This window comes from Haplochromis burtoni, unplaced genomic scaffold, assembly GCF_018398535.1.
Source record: "Haplochromis burtoni strain Fernald_Lab_line unplaced genomic scaffold, NCSU_Asbu1 Contig_79, whole genome shotgun sequence".
Lineage (NCBI taxonomy): Eukaryota > Metazoa > Chordata > Actinopteri > Cichliformes > Cichlidae > Haplochromis > Haplochromis burtoni.
In genome coordinates, this window is record NW_024582440.1 from 1,573,276 (window position 1) to 1,592,695 (window position 19,420).

Below are 19,420 nucleotides of genomic sequence, written 5' to 3' on the forward strand. Positions count from 1 at the left end.
GGGCACAAAAGCTAAAATAGCTGTCAGGATGTGGGGTTTGGTGTGTGCCCTAGTTGTAGGAAATACAGCACACCATTCAAGCCGTTTCAAAGCAAAGAGGATGCTCTCTTCCTCTGCCTTGTAGAGGTGGTCTGCGGTCTGTTGGTTGACCAACAAAAGTGTGCGAAACCAATAAAATGACTTTTTCTCGCACCTTTTGCAAACTAATCTAATCCGCCATCTGTAAGGTATTTAAATCTTACAGTTACTTCCTTCTTCCATGAATGAAACTAGTTCATCTTGTATACCACAAAGTGTGCACGGCAACAATTCAAATTTGCATGGTTTTTTTTAAGTTAGTTCAAGTAAATTTACGATAAAAATTACTACTATTTTACTGGCAATCTACTAGGTCCAGCTAGAGTCTGTGAAAGACACAGAAGTAGGTTGCTATGGTCGTTTACACACTTCTAGTATGACTAACAGACAGATTGCTGCTTGATTGATCTTCTGCTTCCCTGTGTTGCGCAAATGTTAAAGACTGCTCTAAAAAGAATGTTAATGTGTTCAACGTAGCTGATAAACTAGGTCTTTAAATGCCCCCTTTCGTTCCAAAAACGTGTTATGCAGAGTACTTTTATGTATGAACCATCTTGAAAGTATCTATATTTATACTGTAGTCAGATTTAGTAAAATACTGCTTACACATCCATGGCCCCTCATCACATTATGATAACACACAGGAACACCCCACACTATGTATTACCAATGAGGCGCAGACATATGCATGTGAAAAGACTTGAAGAAAAGGTCGATGTAAGCAGATGCTGACCACTGGTAAACTAATGAATGTTAGCCTGAATTTAAATGAGTATGAGAAACTCGTACTTAGCATGCTTGATGTTAAGTTTCATTTAATCTCATTGCACACGGTATGACTGCGCGAGTTTCAGGTAGAATCATCAACGTCAATTTTGTATCCGAGTGTGTCTAATGGTATATGGCAGTGTGCGTATGTATAGCAAGCAAGCAAGATCCGGGGACGCCACGGGACAGGGCTTCTAAACCACAGCACACTTCGAACTTCTTTAAATTAATCATTCACATTTTGCATACTGAAAAATGGGCAGCAGTTTGATTGAACTCATTTTGATTAAAAAAAAAAAAAGTGTGAGAGATCAACATGTTAAACTGCCAGTTCTGAGGTGATCCAGCCATTATTCAAACTTATCTTATACTTTTGCACTGCAAGCAGTAGGGTTCATCAATGTAAATGAATCTATTGAAGCATCTGTTCTGCTGAGAATTCACACTTCTTTTAATATTTTCAAAAGCTCAGAGGAATTGCACACATTTTACACCATAACAGCAGCAAACTGTAACACACTTGTTAAGCTACAGTCTTTCAGATGTACATGTGGAGGGTACAGTGTTATAAAACTGGATTTTTTTAAGCTGATTTTCTCAATGAATATATCATAAAGGCAAGTTTGTATTTCCTCTAAGGATCTAAAACTCTAATAACAGAGTGTAATACTAAGAACAAAGTTTCTATCAATCAGGAGTGGTAGTAGCAACTGTGGTTAGCACTCTGAAATTAAAGAAATCCCATAACCACAATGCCATACGGTTCAAACCACCAAGTTTGTGCTGAAGGTTGTACAAATAACATGTTTATCCAGCAGTCCCAGACAGACTTCCGCTTCCAGTTTGTCATGCAGGAGAGATGACCAGCACCGAATTTCCAAAATTATGTTGCGGACCTGACATATTCGCATGTTGGGTTTTTACACAACACGGGAGAAAACAAAAATGTAGTTCATCACACTGACTCAGTTACTCAGCGTATCTAGAAAAGAGAAATGCCTGACTATGTTTCTCTCTGTCCACAGGTGATTTTCTAGGAATCATTTTAGCTTAATCAGAAAACTTCATTGGCGTTTCATGCCTAGCACATTTTCTCAAGGAAATGAGTCATCAGCGGCGCCATTTTTTCGCATGTCAGTGTGTAGGCAGATCGGTCCACTAACGCCGACGACTACAAATTGAAACCGCAAACCTAATGAGTGCACGTGTTTGAAGTTGGTAGTGGGGGATGGGGGAAGGGTGGTTTAAAATGCTTCAAGTGGAACTACAAAAGCAAGGAAATTGTACCAATGTCATTTAGAAGAAATGGGTCATTTCAAAGGTTGTACACAAGTGATTTACAATAACTAACCTGGCAGAAATTTGCTTAGAGCAACAGAGAGGTCGAGATGAGTATCACTTCACCTTTGTTCTAGGTAATCTTACCTTACCTACCTTACCAATTCTAGAAACTGAAAACTATATAACAAATGAAAATTTCACTCAATTTATGGTTTGGCATAATAGCCCATAGACGAGAAATACTTAAATCTCAGTGGGCTTATGTATTTTAAAACAAAGATAAATTTACGTTTAGGATTAAAGAAAACAAGCTGCTCACCAACACTTTGATTGTTCCCAACAAATCCTGTCAATCCTGTTACATATCGAACACATTGTTATCACTCTAATTTAAGCTTGCTTACAACCTTCTGAAAAGTTTATATTTCCCCCTGCCATTTAAGCGTTTTTTAATGAAGACATAATAAAGAAGAAAGTATCATTAATGAAAAATGTAATCCATAAGTAATAAAGTATTAACTTTAATTTATCTCTACCTAATCCTCAGTTTTGCATTTGAGCACAATGGCAGCTACCGACTGTGTCCAGGTCTGGGTCAGCCCTTTTGCATTCAATACAATACTCTACTTAAATACTAGAAGTTCCTCCAAACTTTGAGCTTGATTTGTGCTTACATTAGGGCCGGGCGATAATTTGAAGCATGTGCGGTAACGATATATATCGCGATATATTCTTTTCTTCTGTATAACGTATTTTCCACACTATAAGGCACACTTAAAATCCTTTAATTTTCTCAAAAATCAAGAGTGTGCCTTATGTATGAATTCTGGTTGTGCTTACTGACCTCGAACAGATTTTGGCGTGCAGAAATCTGTTAAAAAAAATGTTTTAGTACAACTTTGGTAAGCTGCACAGCTTGATGGATTGTCAGAGCATTGCGGCTGCCGTAGTGAGGAGCTTCGCGGAGTAATCTGGGTCCAAAACTCCGTCCCTTCAGATCCCAAAGTCAAACGAACACTGAAAGTTAAAAACGGTCTAAATTCTTTCATCTTTAATAAAATCATCAGCGTTGCTGCTTTAACAGGTGTAACAATTAAGTTTAACATCCATGCATCAATGAAAACAATATTTATTAAATTTAACGGAGTTACAAGTTAACAGGAAGTTAGCTCGCTAGTTTCCATCTAAACCTGACAGACCATGTTCTGACTGAGAGATTTTTGAAACTAATTAAAAGGTACAGCTCTGCTACCACTTCCAACATAAATGAAGACAGAAAACTAAACAGCAGTGGTGTTTGCAGGGTTACTGAAGTTGTACTACCTGGTATATAATGTTGTGCTACGTGATTGCTAGCGACACAGCTATGTCAGCATAACATTAGCACAGTGAAGCTGGAGGATGAACGCCAAGTTTTTTCCCCCCACTCGATAAAAGTTAACGTGAGGGATTCTGGTGGTTAGGGACAAATGCAATCGCATAGCAGGATGCTATACACGGGGCAAATTTCAGTCAGGAGAACAACTGAGATTATTCATCCACAATACGAGGTTAGTTATTAATATACTGCAACAACATGGGAAAGAACAGCTGCGAGAAAATTCAACATTAATGAATCAATGTTACGGAAGTGGAGGAAGCGCAGTTTTTGGCTTTCCCCATATTTCAAAAGTGCTTCATCTCTTTGCTATGACTGTCGCCCGGCATAATTTGCAGATGATAATGGTTGTAGCTGCTGCGATGCTTTCGACCAAAACAGGCACAGCTTGATGACATCATCAACACGCGCTATCGCGGTATAGTCAAAATCTCTATCGTTGGCCAAATTTATATAGTTTCTATCGTATATCGTTTATATTGCCCACCCCTAGCTTATATTGTTTTTTCTTCACAGTTCAGTCTTTTAGGTTATGATCTAATTGTTCTTCAGAAAAAGGTAAGTGCATTCAGAGTGCATCAGGAAGTTACCTTTCTTCCATGATCAGTGAAAGTGGTAAATATGCTTGCCTACTGGTCTGCATGCAGTTAGCTAGCTAGCCAGCACCAAAGATCCTTATTCAAAGTAATATGCAGAGAATGTATGACTATGTCAAGTGGTTAGATGCTCATTCTGCATGGTCGGGCAGGTCGAGGGGGAAGCAAGTCGACTGGGAAATGCATGGGTTCTTCCACCTGACGATTTTGATTTTGACTCTGAAGGGGAAGCCCCACCCCCAAAATAAGTATCCAGAGAGTTAACACGTTTTCCAGCTCTTAGCCAGAGCACTATCAAATTCAAATCGAATTACTGCCCTGTTGCAGTCTTCTGAAAAGCTACAGTAAAACCCATCAATACCTGTTTGTTTGTCTGTGTGCACCAAGTTCAACAGTTTCTTGTACACTTGTGCATACAATGACGCTCATCTAATCTTAGCTGGCATCATGTTTGCATCTTTAGCAGTAATAACATAATTTTCTGCATGACTCCAGTCTTACAGAAAACAATTCAGTATGATATTGAGGAACACATTGTTGTTGAGGAACGTCTTTACAAGGTTGCTTCAGTTCATTGAGGTTTGTGGGTATTGTGTTTATGCACAGTTCTCTTAAGGTAAAGCCAAAGCATTTCAATCATGCAGAGGTCCTAACTTTCACTGGGACGTTGCAACACTGTTTTCCTCCCAAGAGTTTCTGCTGTAGATTTGCTACGATACGTGGGGTCATTTTTTTCCTTGCATGACTCAATTTGGGCAAATGGTCACACATTTGGGTGCCACAGTAGCATGGTGGTGACTCTATGTCTTAACTTAAATCTGAGCAGGTGTATTTCAATATAAAATGATACAACTGAAAAACAGTTTGTGCAAAAGAACTCAGGCAAGTAATTTTGCAACAGTACATTTTTAAAAAGGACAGTGACGACAGAAAAATGGGATATTTAGTTACTATAAACAAAACTGAAGGCAGACACACAAGGATCAACTGAATGTGGCAGCAGTAAAGGCTTGGGAAAGAATCTGAAGGGAAACATAGCATTTAATCATGGCCATGAGTTCTAAACTTAAAGAAAGAGAAAAAGCATTACTACAATCCAATTAATTACAATGAACCTCAAATTCAGAATTTTATTAGTTTGTTCATTGAGTCTGACTTTTTTGATAATGTATACAAATTGCTGTGTATCAAACTGTCAGTGGAACAATTCTGACTGATTCAAAATCCACTTGGACAGTGTACAGAGTCAAATCTGTAAAGCCTGTGTCACTGTCTAATTACTTATAGACCCAATTGCACATTTTCAGTGTGTGTGTGTGTGTGTGTGTTGTGTGTGTGTGTGTGTGTGTGGTGTGTGTGTGGTGGTGTGTGTGTGTGTGTGTGTGTGGGGGGGGGGGGGGGGGGGGGGGGGGCGCCGCACCCCAAAACTGTATACTCACCATTCCATAACGATAAGCAGACACTTTTTGCCCTGATAGAGGTTCTCATAAACATCGATGATACGCACAATGTGGTCACAAGGTGATGCCCTCCAGTGAAGCTCCACTTCCCTGCGGGCTTTGGCACAATCCTGTAGCATCTGAGTAGAACAACAAAGAGGGACATTGAGGTTAATAAAAATCTAAAATGTTCAAGATAAAATTAACAGGCTTTAGGAAGAAACTGAAGTCCATGTTATATTAAAATTATCAGGTGTATATTAAAGTTTGTTTTTTTAAATTGGAGTAGAGAATAAAAAGTTTGAATTTGCAGACCAACTGAATGCCTCCAATTCACATCAATACCAACCATTAAGAGTGCAGTGCTGCCATCAGGTGACAAAAATCATGAACCATTCCATTTTCCATTCATGTGAAAGTGGCACCCTCTGTTGGTTACACCTGGTCAATGCACCATTCAACATTATAAGCCATTGAAACAATATACAGTAAATGCAATGGACTGGAATCTATAACATACCTAGGCGTCTCATTCAACCAGTAATACACAATCATGCAATGCCTTTAACTCTACCTAAGCATTTTGCCTAACATTCAAAGACACTCCGATGGATTCATGGAGGGCAACTCGGGATTCAGTAAAATGCCCAAGGATAGTTCAACACATGGACAGGAGGAGCTAGGGATCAATCAACTGACCTTGGTAGACGACATGCACATTCAGCTGGTATGTAATATTCTGTTTATTCTATTATTCAATACTGCTACATTATGATCACATGTAATTAAACTTAGCAAAGAGTGTAAATGTAAGTTAAAGGAAAGGGTCAGGGTGTTATGACCCTGCCCATTGTAAATAACACATTAAAACGCCTACGAGATTGACACAGGAAACCAGCCGATTCTGTTACACTAGTAAAAATAGTTCCTTAGACAAATAAGGACCTGAAGGTCTAAAATATAAGCTCCTGCCTTTCTTAAATAGCAAATAAAGGAAAATAGATTAATATACCAAGCAGGAAAACAAACTACACTTTTCAAAATGTCTCTAGAGAATTGTTTGTTTTTTTTTAACTCAGTTGCACTGCTGATAGAAGTGCATGACTACATGTTTTTATTTACAAATTTAATTAAAAGATAATTAATGTAGCCCCACAACCTTAAAATATCTTTGTCAGCCCACAGAAAGAATTCTGCCATGTAGCTTAGCCAATGAGCCGCCGTCTGTTTATTTTGTTGTGTATTACATTCCAGCTCTACCCACAACACACACACACACACACACACACACACACACACACACACACACACACACACACACACACACACACACTTAGTGGGTTTAGTTCCAGCTGGAGTGTCCAGTCTGTTGGCTGAGCATCATTACATTTACATACATGATAACCTCGTTCCCTTGAAATACCAGGTCACACAAGAAATTAAGCAAAGTGTTAAAAAACAGTTTCAGTCATATCATCTATACCCTACCTTTATAAAGCATTCTGTCCTTATCATACAATGAAAGTAAATTCTTATTTGCCTTGTGTACAAACTTTCTTCAACCTTTAGTCAGACCATCAGTAACATCAGTCTAAATAATGTTTTCTCTGGATTGGAGTTCAAAAACAGCATTAGTATTAAATGCTTCCGACCCAAATCAGTAATAGCTCTGAGTTAGATTTTTCAACAAATCACCACCTAAGAGTACATTTAAAAAACACAATTTTAACATGACAAAATACACTTAACCATGTACAGGCTATTAGACTAATGTCAGTGACAGTGCTGCATCAGATGATCTGGCCTCCATAATTGTCTAACTTAACCCAAACTGAGACGGTTAGGTTGAACTGGAGTATGCTGCCCACATGAGGGAACCACCTAAAGGAATTTGGAAAGAAATTCCAGGCAACTATCATGAAGCTGGCCAAGAGAATGCTAAGTATGCACAAGCTCGTTATCAGTATAAGGGGGAGATGTGTGAGGAATTGAAAATTCCACTTTTCCACTACACTTTGACTTCCTACCCATATCCAAATGCTTTATGTTTTGTTTTAATGTCACCACTGCTTTCCAGTGGGAAAACAGGGAAAAACAAAAGAGTCAATGTGTCAAAACCTTTCACTGGAATGTCCCTGCATGGTACAAAACACATGGATTGTTAAGGTGAGAATCAAATGTCTTAGGGCTCACTGACCATTAAAAAGTGACAGTGTTATCCAGGAGGAGTATGGTGTGATGTATGAGTCCACTTTATGTCAACACTGAACTCACAGGACAGTTCAACCACCCTTTGCAACAGAACAAACAAGGGTGGGTCTTACTTCCTTCGTCAAAAAAGGAACGAGTCTATGGATACACACAGGCATGAAGGGAACAGAGGCTTCTGTGACATAACAGTTGATATTTTGTGCACATCTTGTGAATCAATTAAAAAAATGGATTTTGAAAATTAAAAATCCACGGTGCAGCGTGGCACATTATTACATGTCCTTCATCCTGACAGCAGGCTGTACAATCTACACATTTGAAATATAAAAAAAAAATTAATGAAATACAAAAATTAAAAAGTAGCTCACTGCTGGTTTACTTCACTTGTGAGAGACTATGCATAATAACACGACCGTCACAGGAGGAAGAGATCCACTGTATCAGAATTAGTCAGCAGCCAGTTTCTACCTGGAGTCTGGGAAGGCGGGAACAATAGGTAATATAAACTAGAAACATACCCCAGCTCCTAGATACAAATAAAATGGAACAAACAAACATACACAAAAAACAGCCCAATACCTTAAACACATAAAACAAGGACATATACACATATATGCTCCCCATTCAGTATATAAAATTACTATAGACCATTTTATAATACATCTCGCATATTTAACAAATTAGTGTTGCTGTCTTGTCTTTGTGTCTGTTCATGTAGGCATTTGTAGAGTGAATGATTTTGGGTATGCAACCTTCAAAGGCAGGCTTACAAAAACAGTACACAGCCAGACGGTGACGATGCTATGCGTAGGTCAAATGCTGTTGAAAGCGGAGTTCAGTACAAAGGGGAAGAGGTGCAAAAAAAAAAAAAAAAGAGAGAAAAAAAAAAAGAGATAAAAGATCAAAAAAAAGCAGCCTAAAACACAGACAGCTGCTGCAGTAGACAGACCAAACCAACTCCCTTAGTTCAGTACATTCTGTGATTCAATTAATTACCGAATACACTGTAATATCTCTCTGGACAGAACAAGTACAATAACAAAGTGTGAATTACACTGGGAACACGTTAGTGCACCAGCTGTTTTCCATCAGTAAGAGTATGCTAATGGAGTAGGCCTTAAACACTGCAATAGTTATTTACATGAAATGTGTTCATTTTAAACTCTAAAACACTAAACATTTTAAATATCGGTCACAACCTGGGACTCACCCTGTAAGGGGAAACAACAAAACAGTCCGATATTGTGGCAATGTTTTTAAATTTGGTATTATTTATTAATTATTTCTAGATATTAGCCCTCTGGTCTTTTGTCCACCCTCACTAATAATAGTTAACACTAGAAAGAGAGCAAGAGTTACACAGTTTTTGTGACAGAATGACTGAATTATTGTTACACTGACTATTATACTACTACTACTACTACTACTACTACTACTACCACCACCACCACCACCACCACCACCACCATCATCATCATCATTATTATTATTATTATTATGTTGTCCAATTGTAAAAGCACAATTTAATTAAAGACTGGTGTGCATGCATGTACTGGAAACAAAACTATTGTATGAAACACTCACACCACATCTTTAAGTATATGGGCACAGATGAACATACTCCTGTCACCTTTCAGCTGATGCATTACTGCATTGCAACCCCCCTCCAATCTGCTGGTAGCCCTTTGAGACCGAAGCTTGTGGAGAGAAGGAGGGATATGTGGAAGACAGATGGGCACACAATACACTTCCTTTAGCCGGCACAAAAGCTCCCCTGCCCAGAGGAGGACAGTGGGAGGTGGGATGGGGTTACGCTAAAGGAAGTAACCATCCTCCACCTGCTATTCCTGAGCCAAGGAAAAGCCCAGGGCTGATTAGAGTGAGACCAGAGGGTGGTAGGGAAGTGAAATTCAGTGGAGAGGCGATAGGTTAAGCTAAGCTCAATTAGAAAAACAAAAAGGGTTAAACAACACTGTAGCAGTAGACTTGCTTCTGTATGTGACTTTTTCCTTTTGTGGGCTCAGTGAAGCACCAAACATGTTTGTGTGTTAATAGGACATGATCTGATTAAAGACATCTGTTAAGTCTCAAAATACAATCACATCTGTTGTTGTGTGTCTGCACACTTTCATGAAATCATGTTTTGCACATCTATGTAATTAGATTTGTACATCTGTACGTTTACTAACATTTCAATAAGCAGTCTCCAATACTCCTGTTTAATACAGATACAAAGGCGTACAATTTTGCAGTCAGTACAATAAAAAGTTCATTTCTTCAGCTAAATACAAACAGAATTTTATAGAGTGACTGCATGTCAAGACAAAGCAAAGATCCAAATTCGTACATGGAGAGATATACAAAAGTAAGAATAAGGTGGGCTGATTGAGAGCGAAAACAAAGGCCTCAAATTCCCAGTGAGTTCTATAGGTCTGTCACTCTGAGCTAGAAAACACATAAAAAAAATAATAATGCAGCTTGTTCATGCGTAGCCCTGTGACGGACAGACAATCTGTCCAAGATGTGCTCTGCCTCTGGTCCTGTGACAGCTGGTTAAAGCTAACATTTGCACAGAACATACTGTTTGTGGCAAGTAAACACAGTTTTCAACTGTGGCACTTAAGGTGAGAATTTGTTTAATTTAAAAAACTAAATCTAGGTTTTGAATGTCTCACCAGTGACCAAACAGCACTGTGAAGTTCTGTCAATAATAATGACTGTGAACCTAGCAGGACAGATGGCTTAAAGCATTTCAATTCATGAAAAAAAACAAGTGGCTTGTTAAAAGAAGGAAATGAGACAGGACTATGTCTCTATGACAAAAAACACCAAGTTGTCTCACTTCCCAATATAGACTGGAAGATGGAGGGGTTTTTTTGTTTGTTTGTTTTTTAAAATAGAAGCAGCTGAGTTGGGACAGATGAAAACCGTTTCAGGCAGTGGATGGAATTATTATAGAAGTGAAATAGTGAAATAGAGACTAATGACATTTAGCAACATTTTCACTATAACCCTTCCTTTTAGCTAGCCTCAGTACCGCCTCCCTTTGGCCACCCTGTGATTCATTGTGTAAATCCCCACCTGCACTTGTGGCTTTACTATATAAATACAAGCAAAGTGGCGTGTTATCAAGTGCTTTCAAATGACAGCAGGCCAACAATGTGACCAGTTCCCAGTTAGTCACAGGTGTGAGTGTGTGAGAGTGTTTTCAGACAGACAAACTAAGATGTTTAGCAGGACAAGTTCCCAGAACAGTTAAGCTATAAGGAAGTTCCACTCTTTTGCATATTAAGGATCCTTAAGAGTTCAGCAGTTTTATTTTGTTTCACAATTTCAAAATAAAGTTGCACAACAGCAACTTTTGCTTTTAAATGACTATAACTAGCTTCAAATCTGTGAATTACTAGTGTTGTGTCACAACTGACACAAAAGCAACAGATCTATGTGATATGTTGCATGAATGAACTCTGAGCAAGAGAAACCACTCACTTCCCGTTACTGTTAACACCATTCAGCACTATTTAACCATGCTGCTTCCATATTAGGAACTGATCATAAGACCCGAGCAGAAAATAATACATGAAGAAAGAACAAAAAAGTGAGGATGAATACATAAAATATGCCTAATTATGTTACATGAAAAAACTAAGAACTTGCAAGTACACAGAAACAGGGGCTAATTTAGTTTCACAAAGTACTGCATCAACTTGGAAATTACTCTGTCACATCTACAGTTGCCTACCTACATCTGGGACCATCTTTCACAACCACAATACCACATCCTTCCAAAAGCACTTCCCTCCACAGAAAGAGATGCAAGAAAAAGACATGGTCAGTATGTGTGGGTGGTTTCAGTTGAAATTTAGTTATTTATTCACAGGGGCCACATTCACAAAGAAGAGATGCACCATACCTCATTTATCTACTAGTCAAGCAACATCTACATCTTTGGGTGGTTACTACACTCGATCACAGACAACATAACTGATTAAATCATATTAGGCCAAAGAAGCTTAAACCCCTGAGATGTTTATGAGGCTTGAGCTAATCTCTTTGTTTGTGGCAAATGTCAAACACATTTTTGGGGGTAAATATGCCACCATTTTGACAGCAATAAAGATTTAAATAATGCTATGATACAGATCCCACTTGTCACTGAGCCTGTGACCTTCAGACTAAACACAAAACAAGCACAAAGAGTAGACAATGGTCTTTCTCCTTAACCTCCTGGCGTCCACATATGTGGAGATCACGTTTTGGGTTGTCTAGACCAAAATGCCAATAACTAGTGAGTAACAAAACCCCAACAGGTTTTGTTTCAGCGTCATACCTATGATCTGCGTCATTGTAGCTACTGACTGAATAAGTAAACAGTTGGCTCTCTGCCCACAGATAAAAGGTACATATACACACTGAGTTATAACATCAAGTCAGTTCATTTTATTCTTGCTGTCCAGACATTCCCCTTTTCCTTTCACTCTTTAAAAATGAAAAACATTACTGTCTTTCAGTTTCACACTACCTTCAAAGCAGAGTTTCAGTGGATCAATGTGCCTGTTAGCGAAATTATGTGTTCTAAGAGTGAAAAACATTTTTAGCCAGAAGTTTGGTACATCTGGTATCTGATGGCAAAATGAAAAGAATACTTTTAGAGATTTAAGGATTAAATTATTGAGTAATACATTCTGTTTAACTCACTTTCCACAGCAAATCAGTGATGACTAAATGTATGCTGAAAGCAGGGGGATTTCAATCTTGCTTAAGCAGGTAATCAGATGCATAATGGAAGTAGCTCATCATCAAGCAATGAAAAGAGAGAGAGGAGATGGCAAACTCATAGGGGAAAATCATAAGGGTAGAGAAATAACTCAAAGGAGACCAAAGGAGATCCTCTTCCTTCCTCCCCGTCCTTCCTTTTCCTGCCATCTCATGATTAACGGGTGAGCAGTTTTTCCTCCATCAGTGATAATACTTAATCAGACCCCTTACCAGCATAAAGTCACAAGAAATTATGATGTTAGACTTTTTGTTAGCCGTTTCAAAAAACACTACTTTTAAAGCACCATTTAGACAGGTTTTCTCTGCTCTGCAGTCCAAGTGAAATTGTGGAAATGCAAACCACAAAAACACACATTTAAACTGCCTAAGATCACCACTTCCTCTTTTCTTAAACAGACCTTGACAGGTGTTTACTTCACTTGAATAAGTCAAGCATTTTTTTTTTCCTTTTTACCTCAGAAGGGACAACTGTTGGAACAACTCTGAAAATGTGACCAAGGGATTTAGTTTCTCTGTCTACTGTCATTTTCACACAATGTCAAGAGAATCAGTTTGGGATATTGCTCAAAGTTGCTATTTCTGATGCAGAAAGAGGAAGCTTGCCTCTCACTACAAGAAATACTGCAATACACAGACGATGTCCAAGTGACAGTTACCTGCACTACTCACACATTGCCACATCACGCTGACTTCATACTAGGAAGCTGACAATTTAGAGACAGAAAGCATTAGGAATAAAATTCAGTTCATGTGGAAAGTGCTTAAACACCTTAAAAATGCACAGTACAGGGAGTTCCTTTCCAGATACGAACAAACTTCAGAGGGATATCTTCTTTTGAAAACATACTGTTAATTTCACATTCGTGGGTCAACATTATGCGAACATCCTAGTCTAGTGAAAATACTTGACTACAGCAAGATGACTGCTTTCTTCCAAAACAGAAAATATAGTTATAATAATATATGATAGACCCACACAGAATAAATAAATTATAAAAGCCATTGGTGATGTATTAATTCCAGAAATCGCTACAGTTTCCAAAATATCTCTGCTCATTCTAAGCCCATATAGTCTAGAAGGCCTAAAGCCCTCTCAGCCTTGTTCTGCATTCCCTTTTATGGTTTTGTTAGTTTGTTAGTGTTCATCTAACATCATTTATTTGTCTTTATTTAAATAATATACAAACTGCAGCCAACTACAATCACATAACACTAAAGTATGTCACTAAAATAACCCTTCTGTCAACCAAACAGGCTTCACTGTAAACTTCACTTCCAGCTGGAACACAGTTCAGTCATAATGTATAACAAGCCTATATAAACAGGCACAATCCTGTGATCTAAAAAATAAATGTACCCGGCTAGACCCTACAGGATTAAAACCTCTAAAGTGCCTGCTGTATTCAACCTCTTTAGTTACTGTGAAGACACCACTGAAATTGCACAGCAAGGAGTCCTGACACTGAAGTCCATTTTTTAACCACACGATTCATACTTATGTGCGATCTCATTTCCAAATGACAACGATTTTTTTAAAAAAGACGACGACGATTGTACCGCATTTTGATCCGGGACGTAATCTGCATGAAAACAAGCGCTCACTCTTCCTGCTCAACAAATGACAAGGGCGGAGCCTTATACCACGTGATACAGAAGCTGTGCCGTGATGCTAAAATTAGCAGGGAAAAAACAACGGAGAGCACGTCAGGGATGACGAGAAAGTGACAGGAGAAAATCCGTCCCGGTCAACCACCCAAACATCAATAACGGGAACCTTATACAGCGCTTCCCTATACCCGTCGAACTCCCGCAGGCACAAAGAAATTACGGAGGCTATCACTTATCACCTGACCAAAGATATGGCTCCCATCAACACTGTGCAAAACGAGGGATTTAGGAAAATGATCAACACCCTAGACAAACGCTACACAGTGCCGTCCCGCAACTATTTTTCTATTGTTGCACTACCTGCTCTATACACGCAGTGTCGAGCAACGGTGGAGACGGAATTTCAAGCAGTACAACATTTTGCGGCAACAACAAAACGTGAGACATTTGTTGTTTTTATGTTTATTTATTGTTTTTATGTTCAGTCTCAACTGTTACGAAGTTGATGTGCAGTTAATAAGTGCAATAAATATTTATACTGGAAAAGAAAATCGTGAGAGAATCGTGATCTCAATTCTAAGCCAAAAAATCGTGATTCTCATTTTATGCAAAATCGTGCAGCCCTAAGGGACTCCACTTCTTTATCACAGTATCTCTTGCATGCACAGGTGAATAATCATGACTTTTTCATCTGTATTATTACCATAAAACCTGGTTCAAGAAAACATTTTACAAGGTGAAGCCACTGTGGGAGATGTCGGCAGAGTCCTGAGGGTGGGGGTGGTGGTTGGGGCTAGGGCTGGGTATCGTCCCTAATTTCTATAATCAATTTGACTCCGATTCACAGGGTCCCGATTCAATTCGTTTCCATTCCATTTTGATCCAGTCAGAAATATTATAATTATGATAATTTATCAGTACATATCCACATTTTTATATCTATGTATAAAAACAAAGCTGACACTTGTGAGACTTCATCAGAGGTGTAAGCATCACAGCAGATGCAAAGATTATATGACCACCTTAAAGATATTCTGCAGTAGATCAAAAACGCAAGAAAACCATGAATCAACATGTGAAAATTACCCGATACTGCTGAAGTGAAGCAGAGCAAAGTTACAGAGGTTTTATTAGAGGCGCAGCTAAGAGTTTTGCAATTTGGCGTAATTTTCAAAAAATTTGGCTTCTACTTGTCGGAGGTCATTTTTGAGAAGAAAAAAAACACAAAAATCAGCAGCCAACAGTGCTGTACACAACAGTTGACTGGTGCGTAATAAGCAAGTGAATAATGCAGAAAACAGATATGAGATGAGAAACTGTTCTTGTACACAGAGAGAGAGAGAGAGCAGTGCAGGAAGTTTGATTTTATCGTGCTGGAAGCAGAAAGCAAAAGTAACAGGGAATTAATGACGATGTTTATCAAACATGAAACCTAGATTTGATCTTTTGCTGGTGGTTCAGTGAATTTTGGTGAAAGACTGACAAAACCTGCAGCTTCACAATCTGTGACATCTCGGCTTTCAGCTCCTGTGTAGGGTGAACGATCCGCGCTTTGTGTTTACGTCTTTGTGCGGAATCCGTTTACCTGCGCTCATTTGCCGTTTTAGCTGTTCGGCAGTTGTTGAAATAGTTTTGTGAGCTTTAAACAGATTCTGGCGTTTCTGAAAAAATACATTTATATTTAAAAATCTATTCAGGATTTAATGAATCAATATTGCTTTATTCAATTCAAAATCGATTAGAATTGGAAAATCAATTTTTTTTAAACCAACTCCTAGTGGGGGCTCAGGGGTCTTATGGAAGAAATAAAAAGTAGCCTTTTACAATAATATTACTGTTTTAGTCTATGAAATCAGACAGGCAGCTAACAAAGCCATCTGTCCAGATGCTAAAACATAAGAATATTTATGTGGAAGCATATTTATGTTGTCATTCAAACAGTGTACAAAGATTAGGTAAAATCTTCACTAACTTTTCTGTAGCTGTGATACATAAACAGCAAATCCCCCCAACTTCTGTCTCCGGTTAGGAGAGAGAACAAGTGTTCTGTGCAAACGTTATCTTTCATCACTGCTATTTGTTCTTCCATTTTAGGGGCTTCTTTGCAGCAACATGTCTTCTAATCCAATTTTTCAAATGCATTTTATCAGTGAGGTCCTAACAACAGTTTTGACTTTGTACTATCAACAATATAATATTAATTAAGCCATCTGTCACTTTCTGCAGCTATTTCTGGCAAATATTTTTAAATATACAAGTTCATATCAGGGGAAGGACTGCTTTGCTGATGGAAATTCGGGGTTGGCAACATGACCAAAAAGGGAAAATCTACATGGCACCCCATATCTTAGGTTATGAGCCGCAAAGTGCTGCCAGTTGTAATGTGCCTTGGCAGAGATTTTGTAGGTCTCTGAAACTAATACATATTCCCCCATTTGGCGTTTTGATGATGGTGTACAGTACTGTTGAATATGCAACTCCAAAATCTCCAATAGGACTTCAGTTGGGTTGAGATCTAGTGTCTGACAATGTAATTTTCATCAACCACTTAGTGACTCCCCACCTTGTGCACTGTCGCCCTCGGAGGGACTCAAATCAGGATGAAAATATTTCATTGTAAGATAAAAGTGATTCCTCAGAAACTCTTTGTACTGATGTGCACCAACACCTAAAATTATAAGGCTGCGAGGTCACCTGAATTTAGGAGACAAGTGTTCAGATTTTATAACTTCAGTCATTTTAGTGAACCTAATGTGTGCAGTTAAGAAATTTGTTGTGTTGTGATTAAAAGGATCCACTGTTGACAGCCTCTTGGACACGATCTCGAGTCTGACGATAACAAACACTAATGAAAAACCCCATATTGGCCCCTAAAAAGTTGATTGCATTAGCAGATGCAGTATGACTTAGGCGCTGTGGATGTGCATGGACAATGGGGTAGTGGTAGATGCAAAAGACAGGGTTTATTATTGCCCGGTAATAAACACACCCATACCACACCATAATTACTAAGGGCTAACCCCTCCCACGTGAACCAGTCTAAAATTAAATGACCCTACCACCCACCTTCAAACCAAAACTGTTGCTCCACATGATTACACTCAGACGTCAACAACCTTTACAGCTGGCATATCAAATGAGATGTGATAATACTGCGTGCCATAAAACATTCTCAATGTAGCGGCAGTAAAAAGAAAAAGAGATAAAAAACATCTAAAAAGGATGCATTCAAGCCACTATATCCAACAGAAGAAAAAGACATCTAAATACTCAGCTTGTACACAGTAGCAAAAAAGAAAAAACACCAAACTGCAGCATCTTTGTCATTCAAGCAATCACATGACCCAACCTCCCTTAAGTTTTGCATAAGGTCCATGTTTTTCAATTGGGCATTTACAGCATTGAACACAGTAACAAAATAGCAAAATTTCCCAGCACCTAGACCAGAATAATGAACACTCAGGACTGAAGGAATCGGGCAAAGTAAATTATAGCGCATGCAGGTAGGAGGAGGAGGGGGGGATTCCTTTTGGCGTCTTATGTGTATCAACTTCACTTAGTTCAGACTTGTATATTTAGTTGGAGAGATGCCACAAAACAGTGTTTGCTCAGTGTGATTCATTTTAGATTCAGGCAACTCTCAACACAGGACTGCTTGAAGATTCAAAACAATTATATTAATGTGCAATAATGGCAACTACTCAACTTCACCAAGTGACCAGAGTCAGGAGATGCAGCAGCAGTTGCTTTATTTATTATACCTCATATTAGATTAGGATCATAGTCACAGTTTGAGAATTACAATTTTAGTGTTTTTTGTAGTGTTATGGAAACAATATTCTTATTCTTACAATTTTATCTTATTCTTATATTGTTTCTAGGTGAAACACGGCTCTGGAACCTGTCTTTGGGAGCTCGGGGTGCCATGTTTAAAGGATCCCTGAGTGGACTGTCCTGAACGCCCTGATTCACAGAAACTTGGATGAAGCGTTAGTGTGGCTAGTCATTAATGCATCCAATTTAACAAGTATCTGTCACCTTAACTAAACAAAGTTGGTTAAAAAAAAAAAAAGCTCCTTTGCCATCTAATGGGGTGTTCCAGTGTTAGAGACTATGAATAGTCTGTAGTGGCTTAATGGATTGATTCAGGAGTTTATTGCTCAGGGTTGAGTCCATTTCTCAGTTGAGGGGTGTGACCAGATGGAAGTCTAAGATCCTTACAGTTGCAAAGAAATTTTCCAGTAACAGCATTTAATAAAGATTTGTTAAAAATGCTGGTAAATACCTCTGCTAGTTTGGTATTCTAATGTCAGAATTAAGGATGTCAGAATTAGTTGAACCACATCTAGTGATGTGTCAAAACATGTCATTAAGGATACAGGAGAGGTATTCAGATACTGTCTCTAAAGGGCAAGGACCTAATGTAAAAAAGCAGTTAGAGATTCAAAGATGTTATGACCCCAATGGCCACTAACCTGGGCTGCAGCTCTGACAGACAGATGCCACCCCCTTTCTGTCTGTTAATTTTTCTTTGAAGGGAAGTTGCAAACAAGCAAGGGGAAAAGTAAACAGATGACAGCCGGCTAGCATGGCTGTCACCCCCCCCCCAAAAAAAAAAAAAAAAAAAAAAAAAGAAGTGGCCATTTGTCAGGGTGTGAATGCTAGGATAAAAGAAGGCCACTGCTGCTAGCACTGCTACGTTTGGTTAGCTAAATTCTACGAACACTGATGTTGTTTTTTGTGTAGCCATTTTCCTTGTTGCTAGGTTTCAAAAAAATTGTGGTTTTGATTTTTTGTGAAGGAGCTGCTCTCATGATTCACTGAGTGACAACAATAACTGGCCAATCAGTGGCATGGAGTCTGTTGACCTCACATTTTTGGATTATTTCAGATCACTTGGAACATTGGCCAAGTAGGTATCTGGTGCCAGGTACTACCACATACTGGAAAACCCTACAAAATGGAGTTGAGTCGAGCCAAGCAGGTACTAGGTACTAGTGGAAAAGGTCTATTAGTCGCCAGAAACGTCCCTAGTTTTGGTACTGAGGAAATTAAGAAAATAGATTTATTATTACAACTTAAAATTATTTTACAATGATGTAAACAAAATTATTTCATTACCGATTCCCAAGTCTCCCTCTCACAGCCTGTCATTTACAGTGGGGCAAAAAAGTATTTAGTCAGCTACCGATTGTGCAAGTTCCCCCACCTAAAATGATGACAGAGGTCAGTAATTTGCACCAGAGGTACACTTCAACTGTGAGAGACAGAATGTGAAAAAA

At 38.6% G+C, this 19,420-nt stretch overlaps 1 protein-coding gene across 1 annotated transcript in view; it reads right to left on the reverse strand.

Moving 5' to 3' along the window:
• mapkapk2a (MAPK activated protein kinase 2a) overlaps positions 1–19,420 on the reverse strand; it is a 37,564-nt gene that overhangs the window by 9,069 nt on the left and 9,075 nt on the right. Inside the window, exon 2 of the mRNA XM_005924707.3 lies at positions 5,541–5,680. Within this exon, the coding sequence (XP_005924769.1) occupies positions 5,541–5,680 (140 nt within the window). The remainder of the gene's footprint in view (positions 1–5,540; positions 5,681–19,420) is intronic.